Below are 16,710 nucleotides of genomic sequence, written 5' to 3' on the forward strand. Positions count from 1 at the left end.
TTCTGGCATGCAGAGGTGACTTGGGAGAGAGGCAGGGCCTTCTCTCATCTGGATGGGGTTGTGTGAAAGTAAGAAGCAGAAGGATTCTCTCCTACTGTTCAGAATGGGACTCCTGCAATTTCTTACCTCCTCAAAAAATGCAGTGGAAATAACACCTCTAGGGTGGTGGTAGGTCAAGTGTTCAGCCCACCAGTGGGTTGGGGGCACTTGGCTCCGATGTGCTGATTTGTGGATTGCTGGTCTATCAGAGTATGATCCAGTAGATCTGTTCAGGCTTTCAGGTGCAGTGGAAGACTCTTCCTTGTTTTTGCTGCAACACACTAACGTGACTAGGAGTTCCCAGGAAATGGTGTGCATTTTGGCTTTGCTCTGCTGGTTTTCCCACTCGGGACCAATGAACACAATCGGTCAAAGAGTGCCCCAACCCTATGCTCCCCTTTGCACAGTGGTGCAGCTAGGTCTGGCCAGAGCCACAAAGCCTAGGGCCCCCCACCCTGCAAGTGTCAGCACGGAGAGCAGCAAATGATCTGCAAATGATCTGCACTTGATCCAGCTGGGGCTGATCACCCCAGCTCCCTTTCTCCATCTTATACGAAATATTCTGTAGTTATGTAAATGGTTACAGATGCCCCTTTTCTTATTTTTCCTTTTAGAAATACATTGGCCTTTTCTACCAATCAATCAATCAATAAAAAAATGCTTATTTCTAAGACAAAGGGAGCTGTCTGGTGCCGTCGTTCCACTAGCACGAGGATTTATACTTCTGCAATGGAACTCCCCGCTCTCCTCTTCCCCCTGCACATGCCCCCTGCCCTCTCCAAACCTGAGCCGGAAGGTTGGGGGAAACCCCAGAACAGATTTAGGGGGGGGGGGGCACATGGCAGGGGAAGCAGGGGAAGTTGCATTGCACACATGCAAATATTTGCATTGCTGGAACAAGTTACTCAGTGCTGCATTGGATATAATCCAGGTGGTTTTGTGTGGCCGAAGTAAACTGCCGTCACCACAATGCTATGATTTGAAAGAGTCTTAAATGAAAACGGCACATGCTCAAAGTATTTCTTTCCCCCCTCAGGGGTGAACAAATAGTTGTGAAGCAGAGGTCCCATAACCTTTTGGATCTTGTGGGGATCTTTGCAAGCCAGAGGGACTGTTGTGGGCACCCCACCACAACAAAGCACACCCCACTACCCATTCTGTTAGCTCTAGTGGGATGTTAGTTTGAAGTCTTCAGTAGGAAGAAGCGTGGGCGGTGCATGTGTGCCTGTGGGCACCACGTTGGCAACCCCAGATACTACTTGGGGAAGAGAAGGGCCATGTTAGTTGTGTGCTTCACAGCTTGAAGTAACACACACTGCTGTTTTTTAAAAGGGACCTTGTTCGTGGCCCGTAAGACCATAAAATGAAGATCTGAAATTAACAACATGCCTTTGCATGTAATACCTACAGTCTCGGTGACAAGAATAGCTCTGTGCAGGAGGGTTGTGGCAATACTTTGCTGGTATTTGCTGTGACTCAACTCCCAGAGTTTCATATCCAAAATAAGTTTTTGCTGTCAAGGTGTTTTCAACCTGAAATGACTAAGCAGGCTGCTGTTTGTGGGTGCCAGGCAGGGGGAAGCAACAGGTTTAGGGGTGAGAACGCGCAGCATCAGCACAGGAGCCCTTTCAGTCTCTGCAGCTGGCCCTGGAGCAACATCTGCCATCTGCAAAACCACCACCACCACCCCAAAAGCAGCAGGCAGCCACGTGTATCACAAAATTATCTTTATTTCTCTGATGGCTGTAAACAAAAGTGTACAGTACTTCTCAACTCATACAGAGCCTTTTCTATAAGCTGCTCTGCAACACAGTAGTAAAAACATCAGATTTCCAAAAGTGCCTTGTTACATTAATTTCCTTGCCAGGATTTGTGCAAATTCAGAGGGAGCAGGGGAGGAAATACAGTATATAGATCAGCTTGCCCCAGCCCCTTCCTGGATGTTACTTGACAAAAAAACCCTAGATGGCCAATGCTTGGGACAATGGGAGCTTTTGCCCAACAACATCCGGAGGGCACCAGGTTGAGAAAGGTTGATTTATAGACTATGTGATCCATGGTTTTCAATGTTGGCTGTTCTGTTTCCCCGTAGTCAGAAATGCCCCCCCCTCTCCTGTGCATGACAGTTTCTAGTGCAATGACTGTGATCCTTAAATCACTTATTTTAGAGTATTACCTCTGAGGTTCATGATAGCACAATCCTAGGCATGCCTACTTAGATGTAAGTCCCACTGGGTTCTGTGGGACTTGCTCCCTGGTAAATGTGTCTAGGATTGTAGCCTTAGCAACATATTAATCTCTTTCAACTCACATTGTTTATAGCTAATAGTTATACATTCCATTTGTTAATACTGGCTTTGCGAGACATGCAAAATAATCCTCCTCTCTCCCTTTTCCCCCACCTTCATATTTTTATGTGCATTAAAACAGAACGAACACCAGAGGGCAGCAAAATACAGAACAGGGGAAAGTCTATTTTGTTTCTAAAAGCTGGAAAATACAAATAAATAATGTGTACATTTATTTTAGAAGCTGGCAAATTTTGGGTCTCTCTCTTCTTCCATCAGTTGGGTGGGGTGGGAGAAATAAAAGATGGAGAAGGGGATACAACGGAATTTGTTTAAATGTAGAAAAATATTTTCTGAAGATCTGAGGTAATTAAGGCTGTAGGAACTCAAAAAGCAAGGTCAAAAGGTCTTGAGGTTTCTTCCCATTTAAGAAAATAATGCATTACAAAGATCTCAAACAAACAACTGACATCAGATTTTGAACAAGTAAATAACACACAGACACACACACGCAACCACACAGACACACACACCAATCTGTCCGAAACACGTTTGTGTTTTGTTTTTTAATGTATGGATTAAAAAAATAAATGATATATATTTCTCTCTTCTTTCCCTAAGTGAAAAATAAATAAAAAGATAAAACGGCAAGTTCACTCACATAAGGGAAAGGACATTGGGAAGGGGAGAAAGGAAGGAGGGGGAAAGGATTTTTGCGAATTAGTCTTTGAGCAGCGCAGGATCCTTAGGAGTGGGGTGACTCAGACGTCACTGGGAGATCTGGACCGGAAAGGCATGGTGGAAGAAATGCAGCCGCAGCAGATAGTCCACAACACTTTTTGGATTTCTTGGTTCCTGAAGGCATAGATCACAGGGTTGATCATGGAATTGTAGGTAGCCGGGAGTATTGTCATATAGGTGTAGAGAGCTGGGTACGTGTAATCTCCGAGGAGGCAGTAAATGGCAAAGGGGAGCCAACAGGAAGCAAAAGTCCCCAGGATGACAGCCAAGGTGGAGATGCCTTTCCTGGTGGTGACGTAGTGCGAAGTGGCCAAGAAGTGTCTCTGGAGGGCAATCTGCTGTGCATGCCTGCAGACGATCTTGCAGATCTGCACGTAGAGCTGCAACATCATGGCGAAGACCATGAAGAAGGAGATGGAGAGGATGATGAGGTTGTTCTTGGTCAGGGGTTTGACGATGCTGCAGGTGGAGTCATCCTTCAGGCAGTTCCAGCCCATGACGGGCAGCAGACCGAAGCAGATAGAGACCCCCCAGGTGATGATGAGCATGATGTACGTCCGGGTCACCGTCCTTTCCGAATAGTAGGTCAGCGCATTGTAGAGGGACAGGTACCGGTCTATGGTGATGGCCAGGAGGCTGCCCACGCTGGCGGTGAAGGAGCACACCAAGAGGCCCACCGTGATGAGGTTCACCACCTGGGACTGGATGCAGTAAACAAAGGCAAAGTGGAAGATGAGGCCCAAGCCGGCTAGCAGGTCTGCGGTGGCTAAGCTCCCAATCAGGAGGAACATCGGAGTCCGGAAGGCAGGGGTGTAGAAAATGATGGCCACCACAATGGCATTCTCGCAGGAGATGATGGTCCCGGAAACGCAAAGCACCACGTCCCAAGGATTCAAGGGAAGAGAAGGAGGAGCTTCAGAGAGATACAGGGAATTGCTGCTGCCATTGCTGGGCAGGAACCAGCCGGGCTGCTGGTCTTCAGTGGCATTGAGGCGCACCTCCTCTTTCATGCTGTCCTCTGATGACCTGCAGTGGCACAAAAACACCCACTTAGCGTCCTCTGAGACATGATGGAAATCGGCAGGCGTTGTAAGTGTCTGGGGACCAGAGGGTGTGTGTGTGTGTGTGTTGATGGAGGTGGGTGGGGTTTTTAGAACCAACTCTAGCCTTTATGGTGCTGGGAATCAAGGCAGAGGCAAACAGGCTGCCTTTCAGTGCTGAAGTTTGCTGCTGGTGGTAGGAGTGCCCATCAAAATGCATCCCTGTTGCACGTGATGGCTGCATGCTTCTTATCTATGGTCTCTGGATGGGATATTTCTGGCAAGGGCCTGTCATTGTTTGCCATCGTTCTCCCCCTCCCCCCAGCCCTCCTTTCTTTTTTCTCAAATAAAGCCATCAAGATAAAGGATAGTAAACAAAATGCCACTATTGTTTCTGGTCAACGTACGCTTCCCCGGATTACATCATCACTGCGTACCTGGCAATAATCTTCCTTCCTTACTTAATTCACCCCCTCCCTTGCCCAAAACACACACAGACTGAGCTCTCTCAAATCACTGACTTTCCCCAAAGTTTACGCAAGACTCTATAATGGAAAACTGTAAGACGGCAATGATGCCTTACAGCACAACTCTTAGGCTGATTACAGTCTTTTGGCACCAAAAGCATCACCGGTGGATTTGTAAGGTCTGGCAGCAGCCTGCTCATCTCAGCCTTTGCCACGGAGCTGACATTGTTATTACATATGCCAAAGACCCGGTTTTGCTCCCTTTTCTTCTTTGCTTGTCTGTTGTACTAACCCCCAACGCTTGAGTCTATTTGGTCATCATGCCATGTCGAGCCTAGTAAAATTCAGGCAGTTATCTATTAGAAATTATTTCCCCCAAATTCACACTGCAGAGCTACATTCTGGTTTGCTTCCTGGAGACAGGGCTACGGTGGGGAATGCTATATGTGGGTGAGAAAGTGAGACAGAGGTTTGGGTGCTTCTAAACCCCTTCCTCTCTTTTCCCCGGGGGACTAGGAATGCATGCACACCATACCCTTTACAGTGCTACAATTCCCAGCACCCTTAACAAACTACAGTTCCCAGGAGTCTATTTTGGGGTGTCCTTTAAATGTATGGCATGTCTGCAACCCTGTCCAGGTCTACTCAGAAGTCAGTCTCATTTAGTTCACTGAGGCTTCCTCCCAGGTAAAAGCATAGAGGATTGCAGCTCTAAGGCTTAATTTTTAAATGGATTGGGGGGGGATGGGTCTCACCTTTCGCATTGGGAAAGGGGCTTTGATGCAGAGAAGCTGGTCTGTCCTGAGCGTGTCAAATACTGCGGAAAAGAGGAGGGCGGCGATGGTGGCGGCGGCGGCACTTACCTCGGGTGATGTTCCAGAACAGGAGGCTGCACATTCAATCGGGATGGAGGGGAGGGGGGTCCGCTGCCTTGCGCGTCCGATTGGGTGGCTGCAGGACAAGGAATCCGCCTCTCTCAATGCAGATGCCCGCGGTCCTCCTATACCGGGAGGGCTGCGGACTTCAGGCTCCGTTGCAGCTGCAATCCGAAGAGCAGCGAGGCTGGCTGGCAGGCAGACTGGCAAGGAGAAGCGCCGAGTTATACTTGAACAAGCCCCCTTTTTGAGGGTGACTCACACTTCAGGCTTTGGGGCTGGGGCGGCTCCTCACTTCGCATGTCTTTCTCCCGGGTGACGTCAATGGGCGGCGGGAGCCAATCACCTGGCTGCAGAGGATAGGGGCGCGCGCGCGCCGTGTGGCATAGTAAAGCTGGAGAATTCCATTCATAAAAAAGGGAATGTATGCAAAATAACAATAATAATAATAGACAGCACCGCTGGGGCTCTTGATGCGTAACCAGCAGGTGCCTCCCCCCTCCTCCCCCTCCTCCTCCTCCCGCCCACCCTGCCCTTCCAAAGTCCTCTACGGAAAAGGAATTGTGAAGGGAGGAGGAGGGGGGAGGAAGAGACTCCCCAGCCCCAGGATTCCCCGACCGGGAGCAGCACTGTGGTCCAAGCAGGGCCGGATTTCAGTCTTTCAAATATCAGCAGTACCCTCTGCTGGCTCAAAATTCGGCACCTCCCACCCTCTCGGCATGTCCTCTGTTCAATTCACTACGTCATAGTTGTGGCACCCGCTAGGCTGGGTGCCCAGTGCTGTGGAACCAGTCATGCTGCCCTAAATCCGCCTCTAGTCCAAGGACGTAATGGAGGGAAGAGCTGGTGGTGTGGCTGGTTTGTGATGCTCCAGGTTAGGTCTCTACGAGGACGAAGCATGAAGGGGACAAAACATTTCGAGCCTCGGGTCCGACTCACCCATGAGGCAAGGTGAGGCAAGCGCCTCAGGCAGCAGAATCCACCAGGGCAGCCGGTCCAGCCTCCAAGAAATGCATTGCCTGCTGCCACAGTGACAGCAACAGTTGTGGAATAACTCCTTGGAGGCCAGATCTGCTGTCCTCTTGGCAGCCTCCCTCTTGGCGAATAGGAGGTGCTGCCTCTCTTCTTCCACCCTTGTTTGGGATGTAGATCAGTATATGTCCCTAAACCTCATGCCCAAGCAAATGTGGAAGTCAGATCATGGAGATTCCCTCTCCTTTTATCTCTCACCGAGGGCATAATGATTCATCTGCCACACTGAGCGTTGTCCTTCAAGTTGAGAGCATGGACATCTCTCCATGGGATGGTTTTACTGACCAAAGCTTTACCTCAATTTACTTTGTACTTAGATGCTGGATTTCTGCCTGTGCTCCTTGTCTGAAGTCTTTGGGTATAGTTCTGCATGAGCCTGTGTGACACAAGTAGGGAAATTGTGGCTCTCCAGATGCTGTTGGAACCACAGCTTAAATTATCCCCAGCCAGCAAGGCCTCTTAGGTTGAGTTGTAGTCCAACCACCTCTGGAAGGCCACCTCTGCTCTGTTGTGGGACATCGTGCCTGAGTTGATTTTAAAAGGTTTTCTGACCAAATCTGGACTTCTGAATGAGCCTTAAGCAAGAACATAAGAGAAACCTGCTAAATTAGGCCAACAGCCCATCTAATCCTGCACTGGAGGAGAGGGCTGCAGCTCAGTGGCAGAGCATCTGTCTTGCATGCTGAAGGTCCCAGGTTCAGTCTTCAGCATCTCTAGGTAGGGCTGGGAGAGACTCCCTGCGCAAAACCCCGGAGAACCAATGCTTGTCAGTGTAGACCAGGGGTCTGCAACCCGCGGCTCCGGAGCCGCATGTGGCTCTTTTACACCTTTGCCGCGGCTCCGGGGCGGATACTAGCGAGGGGAGGAGGCGCATTGTGCGCCCTGACACTCCCCACTGTGACGGGCGCTGTACTGGCTGTGATGTCGCATGGGGGCGGTGCGTGCGTTAGTCACGCACTGTCCCGACGTCACCTTCCCACCCGCTGTCAGATCGCGGCTCTGGAGATATATTTGTTTTAAATGTCGCAATGGTTTTGCGGCTCCCAGTTTTTTTTCTTCTTCGGAAATGGGTCCAAGTGGCTCTTTTTGTCTTAAAGGTTGCAGACCCCTGGTGTAGACAGTCCTGAGCTGGAGGAGCTTCATAGATGTTCTTCATCCTGTTTTCACAGCTGCCAACCAGCTACCTGTGGGAAACCCTTCATATCTGTGGTCATGTAAGGATCTTATTCATCAGTCTTCATAGACTCTAAATTGGACGGGGCAAACTCATTTTATTCCAGCACCGTTCATCCATTTGGAGGTCCATTTTTAAATAGCAGCAGCAAGGGCTTTGACTAATTTGGAATCAAGGCACTCTGGCTGATAACAGTGTTTTGCAGAGCTGCAATCACTGCCTGATTGTCAATCCCGGTCTCCAGGTAATTTGCTACAGAGTTGTATTCCCCTTCATTAGCTGCATTACATCATTGTGCGGCTAAAGGGAAACGTGCTTGAATCTACATTTTCAGCCTCTCTCTCTTGGGCTATTAAAGACAGTGAAATGGGATGGTGAAAAGCCTGTTGGAAATCCAAAACTCATTGCTCTGTCGAAACCTTCTTTAATCTGGTGTCCTCCAAATGCTTTGAACTACAACTCTCGTAATTCCTGACCATCAGCCATGCAAACTGGTGCTGATGGGAGTTGGAGTCCAAAACAGTTCAGGATGCTGTGATGTGATTACTGACAGGAGTGAAAACTTGCCAGCATATTACACCTGTGCTCAGTGATCTGAATTGGCTGCTGCTGGGTGAAATTCAAGGTTTCTCTCTTACTATATACAGCCCTTAACAGTTTGGGACCTGTTCCCTTTGAAGAATTGCTTTACCCCATATATGCCCACTTTGATTGGCAGAAGTGGCTCTTTCACACTTGCAAGTGTGGCAGCACATACGCTGTGTAACTCCCAGCCTATTGATAGAAGGCAGGCATCTTTGCTGTACACTTTTCGGCACCTCCTAAAAACTTTTTTGTTTACGCGTGCTTGCCCAGGTAAACTTAAATAACAAGTCTTGCTCAGGTATGTAAATCTGACATGTATGTTAACACTCCCCCCCCTCGCCCCATGCATAAACCTTTTAGGAAGCTCAGAGGGGCTTACAGAGGCCTTCCTTGTGATCATGTCTCAAGGATCAGATCTGTCTGCTTCCTACTCTGCTGGCCAGTTGCCCATCTCCCCTTCTTGGGCAAGGTTCTTGAGTGAATGGTCACAGAACCAGATCCAGGTGCTCTTGGAGGAAACTGATTTTCGAGATCCATTTCAATCAGGGTTTAGGCCCAGTTCTGGCACAGAAACTGCTTTGGTCACCATGATGACTCATTTTGGGAGAGAGAGACAGGGGAAATGTGTCCCTGTTAATTCTTCTCAACCTCTCAGTGGCTTTCCGTACCATCAACCATGGTATCCTTCTGGAGTAGGGGATGGGTGGCCCCACTTTGTGGTGGTTCTACATGGATGGTCATCTCCAGAGGGTGATGCTTGGGGAGTGCCTTTCATCCCCATGGAGTCCTCAGGGTTCAATTTTATCACCTATAATCTGTAACATCTATATGAAACTGCTGAGTGGGGTTATCCAGAGTTTTGGAGTGCAGTGTCAGCAATATGCTGATGACACACAGTTCCACTTCTCTTTTGCATCTACAGGGGAGGCAGTGAAAGTGCTATACCATTGCCTTGCCTTGGTAATGGACTGGATGAGAGAGGACAATGTGAAGCTCAGTTCAGTTAAGACTGAGGCGCTCTTAGTGGGTGGTTCCTTAGACTGCATGGATGGCAGGTTGCCTGTTCTTGTTGGGGTTACACTCCATCTGAAGGAGCAGATATGTAGCTTGAGGGTACTCCTGGATCCTCTGCTGTTGCTTGAGACTCAAGTGGCCTCAGTGGTGTGGAGTGTCTTCCATCAGCTTTGGCTGGTGACCCAGCTGCCCTTATTTGGACAGAGATAGCCTAACTTCTGTTTTCTACGCTTTGGTAACCCCTGGGTTAGATTACTAAGGTAAAGGTAAAGGACCCCTGACAGTTAAGTCCAGTCGCAAATGACTCTGGGGTTGCGGCGCTCATCTCACTTGACTGGCTGAGGGAGCCGACATTTGTCCGAGGACAGTTTTTCCGGGTCATGTGGCCAGCATGACTAAGCCGCTTCTGGCAAAAGCAGAGCAGCACATGGAAATGCCGTTTACCTTCCCGCTGGAACGGTACCTATTTATCTACTTGCACTTTGATGTGCTTTCAAACTGCTAGGTTGGCAGGAGCTGGGACGAAACAATGGGAGCTCACCCCATCATGGGGATTTGAACCGCCAACCTTCCAAGACAGTTTGGAAACTTCAGCTGGTGCAGAATTCGGCAGCCAGGCTGCTCACTAGGAAGACAGTTTGAGCATATTCCACTGAACCTGCCTTACTTTGCCATGTGATAAGGCTGCCTCTGGGGTCTGAGGCCCAGAAAGATCTGGGAGGGACCATTTCTTGGTGGTACATGCTTTGCATGCAGAATGGTCTCTGGTTCAGTCCCTCCCATCTCCATTTAAAGGAGCAGGTAGCAGTAGTGGGAAAGAACTCTGCCTGAAGCCCTGAAGATTTGTTGCCAGTCCAAGTAGACGAGGTATGAGGAAAGTTTGGCTCTCTATGACATACCTGAATGACAATATCCATCAGTCCCAGCAAGCATGACCAATAGCCAGGGATGGTAGGAGTTGTAGTTCAGCAACATCTGAAAGGCCTGAATTAGAAAATACTGAGCTAGATTGAGAAATTGATTGACCTGTTATTTGGAACTTCTTAGCTTAACCATATAATTTACTTTCATGACCTTTTAAGATACCCACCCCAGGACAGACTACCAGAGTCAATCTGACCTTAGGATAGACTTCCTTTCTACGTCACATAAATCATTGGTGCGTGCCAATTCCTCTCACTACAGACATCTCAAGCAGAGTGGAAGCTCGTGCTTCAGTGTGAATGGGGTGGACAATCATCAGTTTAAAATAACTCCTTTTCAGAACTTTTCCTGGGGGTGGAGGTGGGGAATATCTTTCAAAATAGAACATCCTAATTGAGATTATGATGCATCATCTGTCTCCATCTTTTTATTTTATATTTTTAACTAGTGACTCTACCGTTGAAGCGAATGAAATGCAATATATCTCCCTTTTCTTCAGCTGGTGCTTCTGCCAGCAGAATATCAAACAGCACCAGTTATATAATAGCCCACTGCATGCCATACATGTGTAATTAGATCCCACCAGAGAAAGCAGGCAGGCAGTGGAAGGAACACCCTTTGAAGTATTTCGGGATGATGATCTTGAGTGCTCCCGTATGCATAATGGATTTTTAATTTTTTTTTGCCTTGAAATAAAACAAGGGGTTGGTCACTTGATCCCGTTGTAGGTGTCGCCTGTGGGTCTGTTTGCAAGGCTAACAACAAACTGCCCTAGGATCTTGATCACTGCTGAAGATTCAAGTTGCTCTGCGAGGGCTACAGAGCAGGGAGCTGTCTGTGGTGCTGAATATCCATTCTTTGACCCAGCGACTCTGAATGAAAGGCATTGCTAGCTCCAGGGCTCACCTTACCATCAAGCAAAATGAAGCCGTTGCTTCAACTGGAAGATTTCAGAGCGGGAGGCTTCTCTTCCTGCCCCATATTCATCTCTCCACAGCTTTAAATACTATGCAGTCACAACCCATTTTTCCTTTTTTTTGGGGGGGGGAAGCTTCTCGTTATCTCTTGGATATTCAGCCCCTTGGCTTCCTAGGGAGAGTGAATTTGGATATCCTTGGGGTTTTTTTTCTGAGTTATGGGGAAACTTGAAAGCTCCAGAACACACCTGGGGATAAATGTGCCCCCCTCATCTTCTCTTTCTGGCCCCCAGGACTCCTTTTGGGTGCTTTTTACATAGCTGGAATATGCCCTTGAAATCAGATCCTGCTTCCTGCTTGCCGGATGGAGGATAGGGAGGGGCGTGGGAGTGTGGAAAAAGCTATCCTTCTGTTATGAAGGTAAAATCCTCATTTGTTGCTCTGCCCACTTTTTTGACCCTGCCCACCACTGACATGTGACCCTCTGGCTTAAAAGGATTCCCTGCATGGGCGTAGTCAAGTGGAGGCACCCCCCATCTAGTAAAACAATAGAAATACTTAACTAACTGGCCAATCATGTGAGTTCTGCCCCCCTAACAAAAGTCCTGCCTCCCCCAAGCAAGTCCTGCTCCCCTAACAAAAATCCTGGCTACGCCCATGATTCCCTACCCCTAATCTCCAAACCAATCACAGTGCCGAGGCAATTTATTCCCTGAAATTTGTAGCTGGAAAACAGCCTGAGTGATTTGGAAAATAGAGTAGGGAATCTCTTTTTGGAGAGGGGGAACAAGAAATGAGGTGAAGTCAAGGGAGCTTTGGAAAGGAAGTTACAGGGTGGGGCAGGGGAAAGCAAATTGGGAATCTGGACCAGCCTTTACGGCAGCTTTCCTGCAGCTGATTTAGCCCTGCAGTGTTTTGCTGGAAGTGCATAAGAGAGAAAGATGAGGGAAGAGTGCAAGATTTAGAGGGCAACTGTCTTTGCTTAGGAGTTTTAACATACACACTGCTCTTACTTGTTCTTCCCACGCTGTTCCTGCTAGCAGTCACCAGTTCACATATTTTCACATTCTACTATGGCTTGTTGGGAGTGAAGCACACTGAACCACACTTTATTTCCAAAATTTGGGAAATGCTGTCTCTTTAACCCCATTAAAGTCTAGGAGCACATTGTAAGGAATGCCGTCTGCCAATGGCTCTCAACATGATACCGGATTTTTATTTATTTAAAATATTTGTAGTCTGCCTTTTGGGATAAAGCCCTCCCAAGGTGCCTTTGAACACATACATTAATAATAGAAAATGCTAATGCGTCAGGAACATAGGGATCTGCCTTATGGTGAGTCAGAACACTGGTCCATCTAGCTGTGCACTTTATACACGGGCTGGAAGTGGCTTTTCCAGGATGTCAAATGGGGGTCTTCCCAGCTATACCTGGAGATGCTGAGGACTGAGCCTGGAACCTTCTGCATGCAAAATGGATATTCTACCACTGACTGAAGAGCCTTCTTCCCCTCTGGTCTCCCTCCACCTCACTGTTGCCTTCTCTGTTCTCTTGTTTCATATAACTGTAGAGTTGGAAGGGACCACAAGGGTCATCTAGTCCAACCCCTCCAATGCAGGAATATTTTGCACAACATGGTACTCGAACCCACAACCCTGAGATGAAGAGTCCTGTGCTCTGCCTACTGAGCTATCCCAGGCAAAGGATGGCACAGAGGGAAAGAGTGGAGGACAGAAATCATAGAAGATGCCGTTCTCAATTTTTCACAAAAAGGAAATTAAGAAGGTGAGTGATGCTGCAGGGATTCACTTCATCAGTCACCGTGCACTTCTGATCCCCCCCCCTTTAATTTTCTTTAAAGCAACAATGCCAGTAAAGCAGCAAAAGCAGCCTTTTCTGATACAAGGTGAGTTGAGGATACCGGGTGAAGCCAGGTCAAAACAATAAAAGGAAATACAGCAAAAGAAATCAAGGAAGGATGGTTGTAAGGGGCCTCTGAAGGTTAATAAATGAAAGCATTGCCTCATCGATACCTCCAGATAAAGGCTGTGCACACATCACCAGCCTAAAATTGAGCAAGGTCATGTGTTCATATCCCCCACCCCTCTGCATTTCAAATTACATTTGCACATTAATCATTCATTCATTGGATGTATACGCCACCTTTCTGCCAAGGCACTCAAGGCGGTTTACAATCTTAAAAGAATAAAATAAATGCATTATATAAAATGAAGACTGACTGTGGAGTGTCTCATGGCTTTCTTTGGAAAAAGGTCAATGGAAGCTAACCATGACATCACACTGACTCTCAATAATGAAAAAGAACAGCTTGCAGGAGCTTATGGGAATGGGAGTCCAAAACACCTGGAGGGCACAAGGCTGGGCCAGAATCATGTGCTCATGTATAACATGCTCTGGGCCCCAGATATGGCAAGGGGGCTGAAGTAATCCAACACACACTGGTGACTTGGACCCAGATCTTCCTGGTCTAAGTCCAACATTGGTATTTGCTAAACTGCGTCACGCTAGGGCAACACTATGTAACTGTCAGTCCGACACCCTCAATGGGAAGCCGAGCAGCTCTCCTCCAGACTGATTTGTATGGTGATGCTGCTGCACGCCGTCTCTCTCTCACACATACACACACATTATAAAAGAACAGAGAGTGCTCTGGTTCAGGGTGTCCTTGACCCTCTTTGTGCATTGTCATGGTGCTATTGAGCTCAAGTCACAATACGCTCTTTCCACAGACTTGGCTGAGTGTCTGGAATCTATGCAGCCTGTACGAAGCAGGCAAGCACAGCAGTGCCTTGTAGGGAACCAGTGGAGAGAGCTGGCTCTGCAAACAGCATCTCATTAATCTGCATGAAGCTGAAGCAAAGCCTTTTGGTGACGGCTGCATCTCAGACCATCCCGCCATCACTAGGGCTGTCATGTGTGTGTGTGTGTGTGTGCTTTGACACAAATCACAAATTATGGGGAAAGGGCAGGGAGTTAACTGCAAGATCTTCAGCAGGTGTTTCTGCACCAATGCTGCAAGCATGGAGGCAGAGCATAGCCATTATGGCTAGTAGCAGTCGATACTCTTGTCCTCCATGATCTTCTTTTGAAGCCAGTGTTGTTGAACTTCATCTCCTGTTGTCCCTGACCATTGGCCATGCTAGCTATGGCTAATAAAAGCAAGCTCCGACAGCATATGGAGGGCACCATGTTGGCTACCGCTGCAATTGTTCAAACAGGCAGTAACTAGAGCGTGGATCTCTGTGGCCTCGTCCAGGAACAGCCATAGCTGGAGATAGGCAAGCCGCACCACGGAAGTCCCTTGTGCTGCCACTGACAAGGTGAGCTGTAGATCAGCCTTTACCAACCTGGTGCTGCTCATGCAAAACAGAAAAGTACAGGTAACTGTGCTTCATCTGCATAATATATTCAGTTGCAAAAGTGGAGCTTTACCCATTGTTTCAAGCCTTTGCAGGACGACACATTCTATTCCTATGCGGGAAACAGTTGCCCGTTTCTTTAACTCTCAACCTACCACCAAGCCAGATTAATTAAAGACTTTTGAGCGAAGAGAATCCGGTGCTTGATTTTTCCCTTTTACATCTCTTAACAAGTGTTTTGCTTCTTAAAATAGTAATGCCAACTTGCACCTGTAATTAAGTTGCTTCCCTTTTTGAGCCAGGCAGCTGATACTAATTGCTGAAACTTTCCAGGTGTTCATGTTTCTTCCTTTCCATCTTCTTTCTTGTGAGGGATGCCCTGTATTCAACAACATCAGAGCTTAATGGGGAAACCTCTGCTAATATTATGCGGGATGCTTGTCTGAGAGAGACTTGCAGAAGGCCACACGGAGAGCTTTATGTCCGAGAGAGGATTTGAACCCTGCTCTCCCTAATCCAAATGCAACACTCTGCCAACCACATTGCTCTTGATTTTAAAAATTGCTTTATTGTTGACTGTCCTTGCTGTGGTTAATTGCCTTGGGTGCTTTGTGTCAGAAGGTGGGTATAAACTGAAATCAATCAATCACACCTGATATCATAGAATAAAGAAAACTGTAAACTGGATCATTCCTTTAGTAGTTATAAATCAGGGACGGGGAACCTGTGACCTTCCAAATGTTGTTGGATTCCAGCTTTGATCAGCCTCCAGGCAAAGGCAACCTCGGCCCTCCAGATGTTTTGGGACTACAATTCCCACCATCCCTGACCACTGGTCCTGTTAGCTAGGGATCATGGGAGTTGTAGTCCCAAAACATCTGGAGGGCCAAGCTTGCCTATGCCTGCTCTTATCCCATACCTAGCGAGCGTGGGTTTGAGTGGTTTTCCACTTGCCTTGCTCCTGTCCCAGGGAAAACCCACTCTTTAGTGCTGAATTGGAGCAAACGTCAATCCAGAGAAAACCCAAATTGCCATATGCTCCGATTGAGCACTAAAGAGTAATTTTCCCTGGAGAAAAGCAGAGGGACAAGAGGAAATGTGAATGAGCCCTCTGTCAGCATGGCCTGTGGTTGGGGATGATGGAAATTGTAGTCTAGCAAAGTCATAGGCTCTCCATCCCTGATCTTCAGCGGGAATCCCTGAAGCCACAATAAGACTGGGCTCCCTTCTTTGCATGTGGAAGGGAGATAGGGTTGCTGGTGCCAAGCTGTGCGTCTCACATGAAATGTACACCAGGGATCAGCAGCAGCATTTAGTACATGCTGCTTTAGCTGTGCAGAAACATCCTTAACCAGCACAATGCAATGCTGGAGAAGGATTGACAGCAGGAACCTTGTTAAGATCGTGTGGGTGTACATGAGGCATTGCACTGGCCTTGGCTTCCCTCATTTTGATTGCACCCCTCTCCAAATGAATGAGTTTCTCCCACCCACATTACTCCACACATCCGCTGGCCAGCAGCAGAGCAGAGCAGAGGCTGCTTGCAGCTTGTTAGTGCTGCTGGGGAAATCTGGCTTGGACCTAATGGCCTGTGAGTGGATGTCTGGGGGGAGAAAGCAACAGGCTGTATATGTGAGCACAAATGCATGCACAGAGGCAAGTCTAAGAGAGTGCCTAAATGCTCAGGGAAGCACTCAGGGCTTATGACAGTGGGGCTGATGTGCCATTTTATGAATCAACATGTGTAGGCTGTACTGAATTGGTGACTCAGCGCACTGCAGATACATTCGCTTCTCTTCTCTTTCTCCTCCCCCCCCCAATGTTCTTGAGAGCACAATAGCTTTTGGACACCGTCAATTCCTGGTACTTTTGGTTCATTACCTGTCTTAACCTTTCCTGGATGCATTTGGGCATATTTCCCTCCCTCAGAAGAAGGGAGGAAGGCAGGAAGGCATTGAAGTTGATGTTTTCAATAGTCAGTGAGAATTCTTCCCCTCCTCCATAACCTCAGATGTGTCATTTAAGATACAAGGTGAGAGCTGAATTTTCTCCTGGGGGGGGGGGGCAGTTGCTTCTGCTACAGAATTGCCTGCTTTATTTCAAGGTAGGCTCCCTGTATGATACCAGGATGATTCCTAAGGTGGTCAAGGAAATTTCCTTATGTAAGCAGCAGAATCATTCATGCGATACAGACTGCTTTGGACTGTGTTGCTTCAGGCAGCAAGCCGGTGCA

At 47.9% G+C, this 16,710-nt stretch overlaps 1 protein-coding gene across 2 annotated transcripts; it reads right to left on the reverse strand.

The window, feature by feature from the left end:
• Positions 1–1,749: 1,749 nt before the first annotated feature.
• GPR3 (G protein-coupled receptor 3) lies at positions 1,750–5,819 on the reverse strand. Of its 2 annotated transcripts, none has more exons than XM_083750946.1 (2): positions 5,439–5,819; positions 1,750–4,094 (listed from the first exon to the last, which is right to left on the reverse strand). In XM_083750946.1, exon 2 carries the CDS (start codon positions 4,076–4,078, stop codon positions 3,089–3,091), a length of 990 nt encoding a protein of 329 aa, XP_083607072.1. In that variant the 5' UTR covers positions 4,079–4,094; positions 5,439–5,819; the 3' UTR covers positions 1,750–3,088. The 2 variants fall into 2 exon arrangements, with proteins under 2 accessions (XP_083607072.1, XP_083607073.1); XM_083750947.1 differs by lacking the exon at positions 5,439–5,819 and adding an exon at positions 5,331–5,426.
• Between the last annotated feature and the right edge of the window lie 10,891 nt (positions 5,820–16,710).

This window comes from Podarcis gaigeae (genome assembly GCF_964106915.1).
Source record: "Podarcis gaigeae genome assembly, chromosome: 8".
Taxonomy (NCBI): domain Eukaryota; kingdom Metazoa; phylum Chordata; class Lepidosauria; order Squamata; family Lacertidae; genus Podarcis; species Podarcis gaigeae.

Bases quoted from the DNA above. Each gene is read 5' to 3' on its own strand.
- GPR3 (XM_083750946.1), bottom strand. From the start codon at position 4,078: ATGAAAGAGGAGGTGCGCCTCAATGCCACTGAAGACCAGCAGCCCGGC.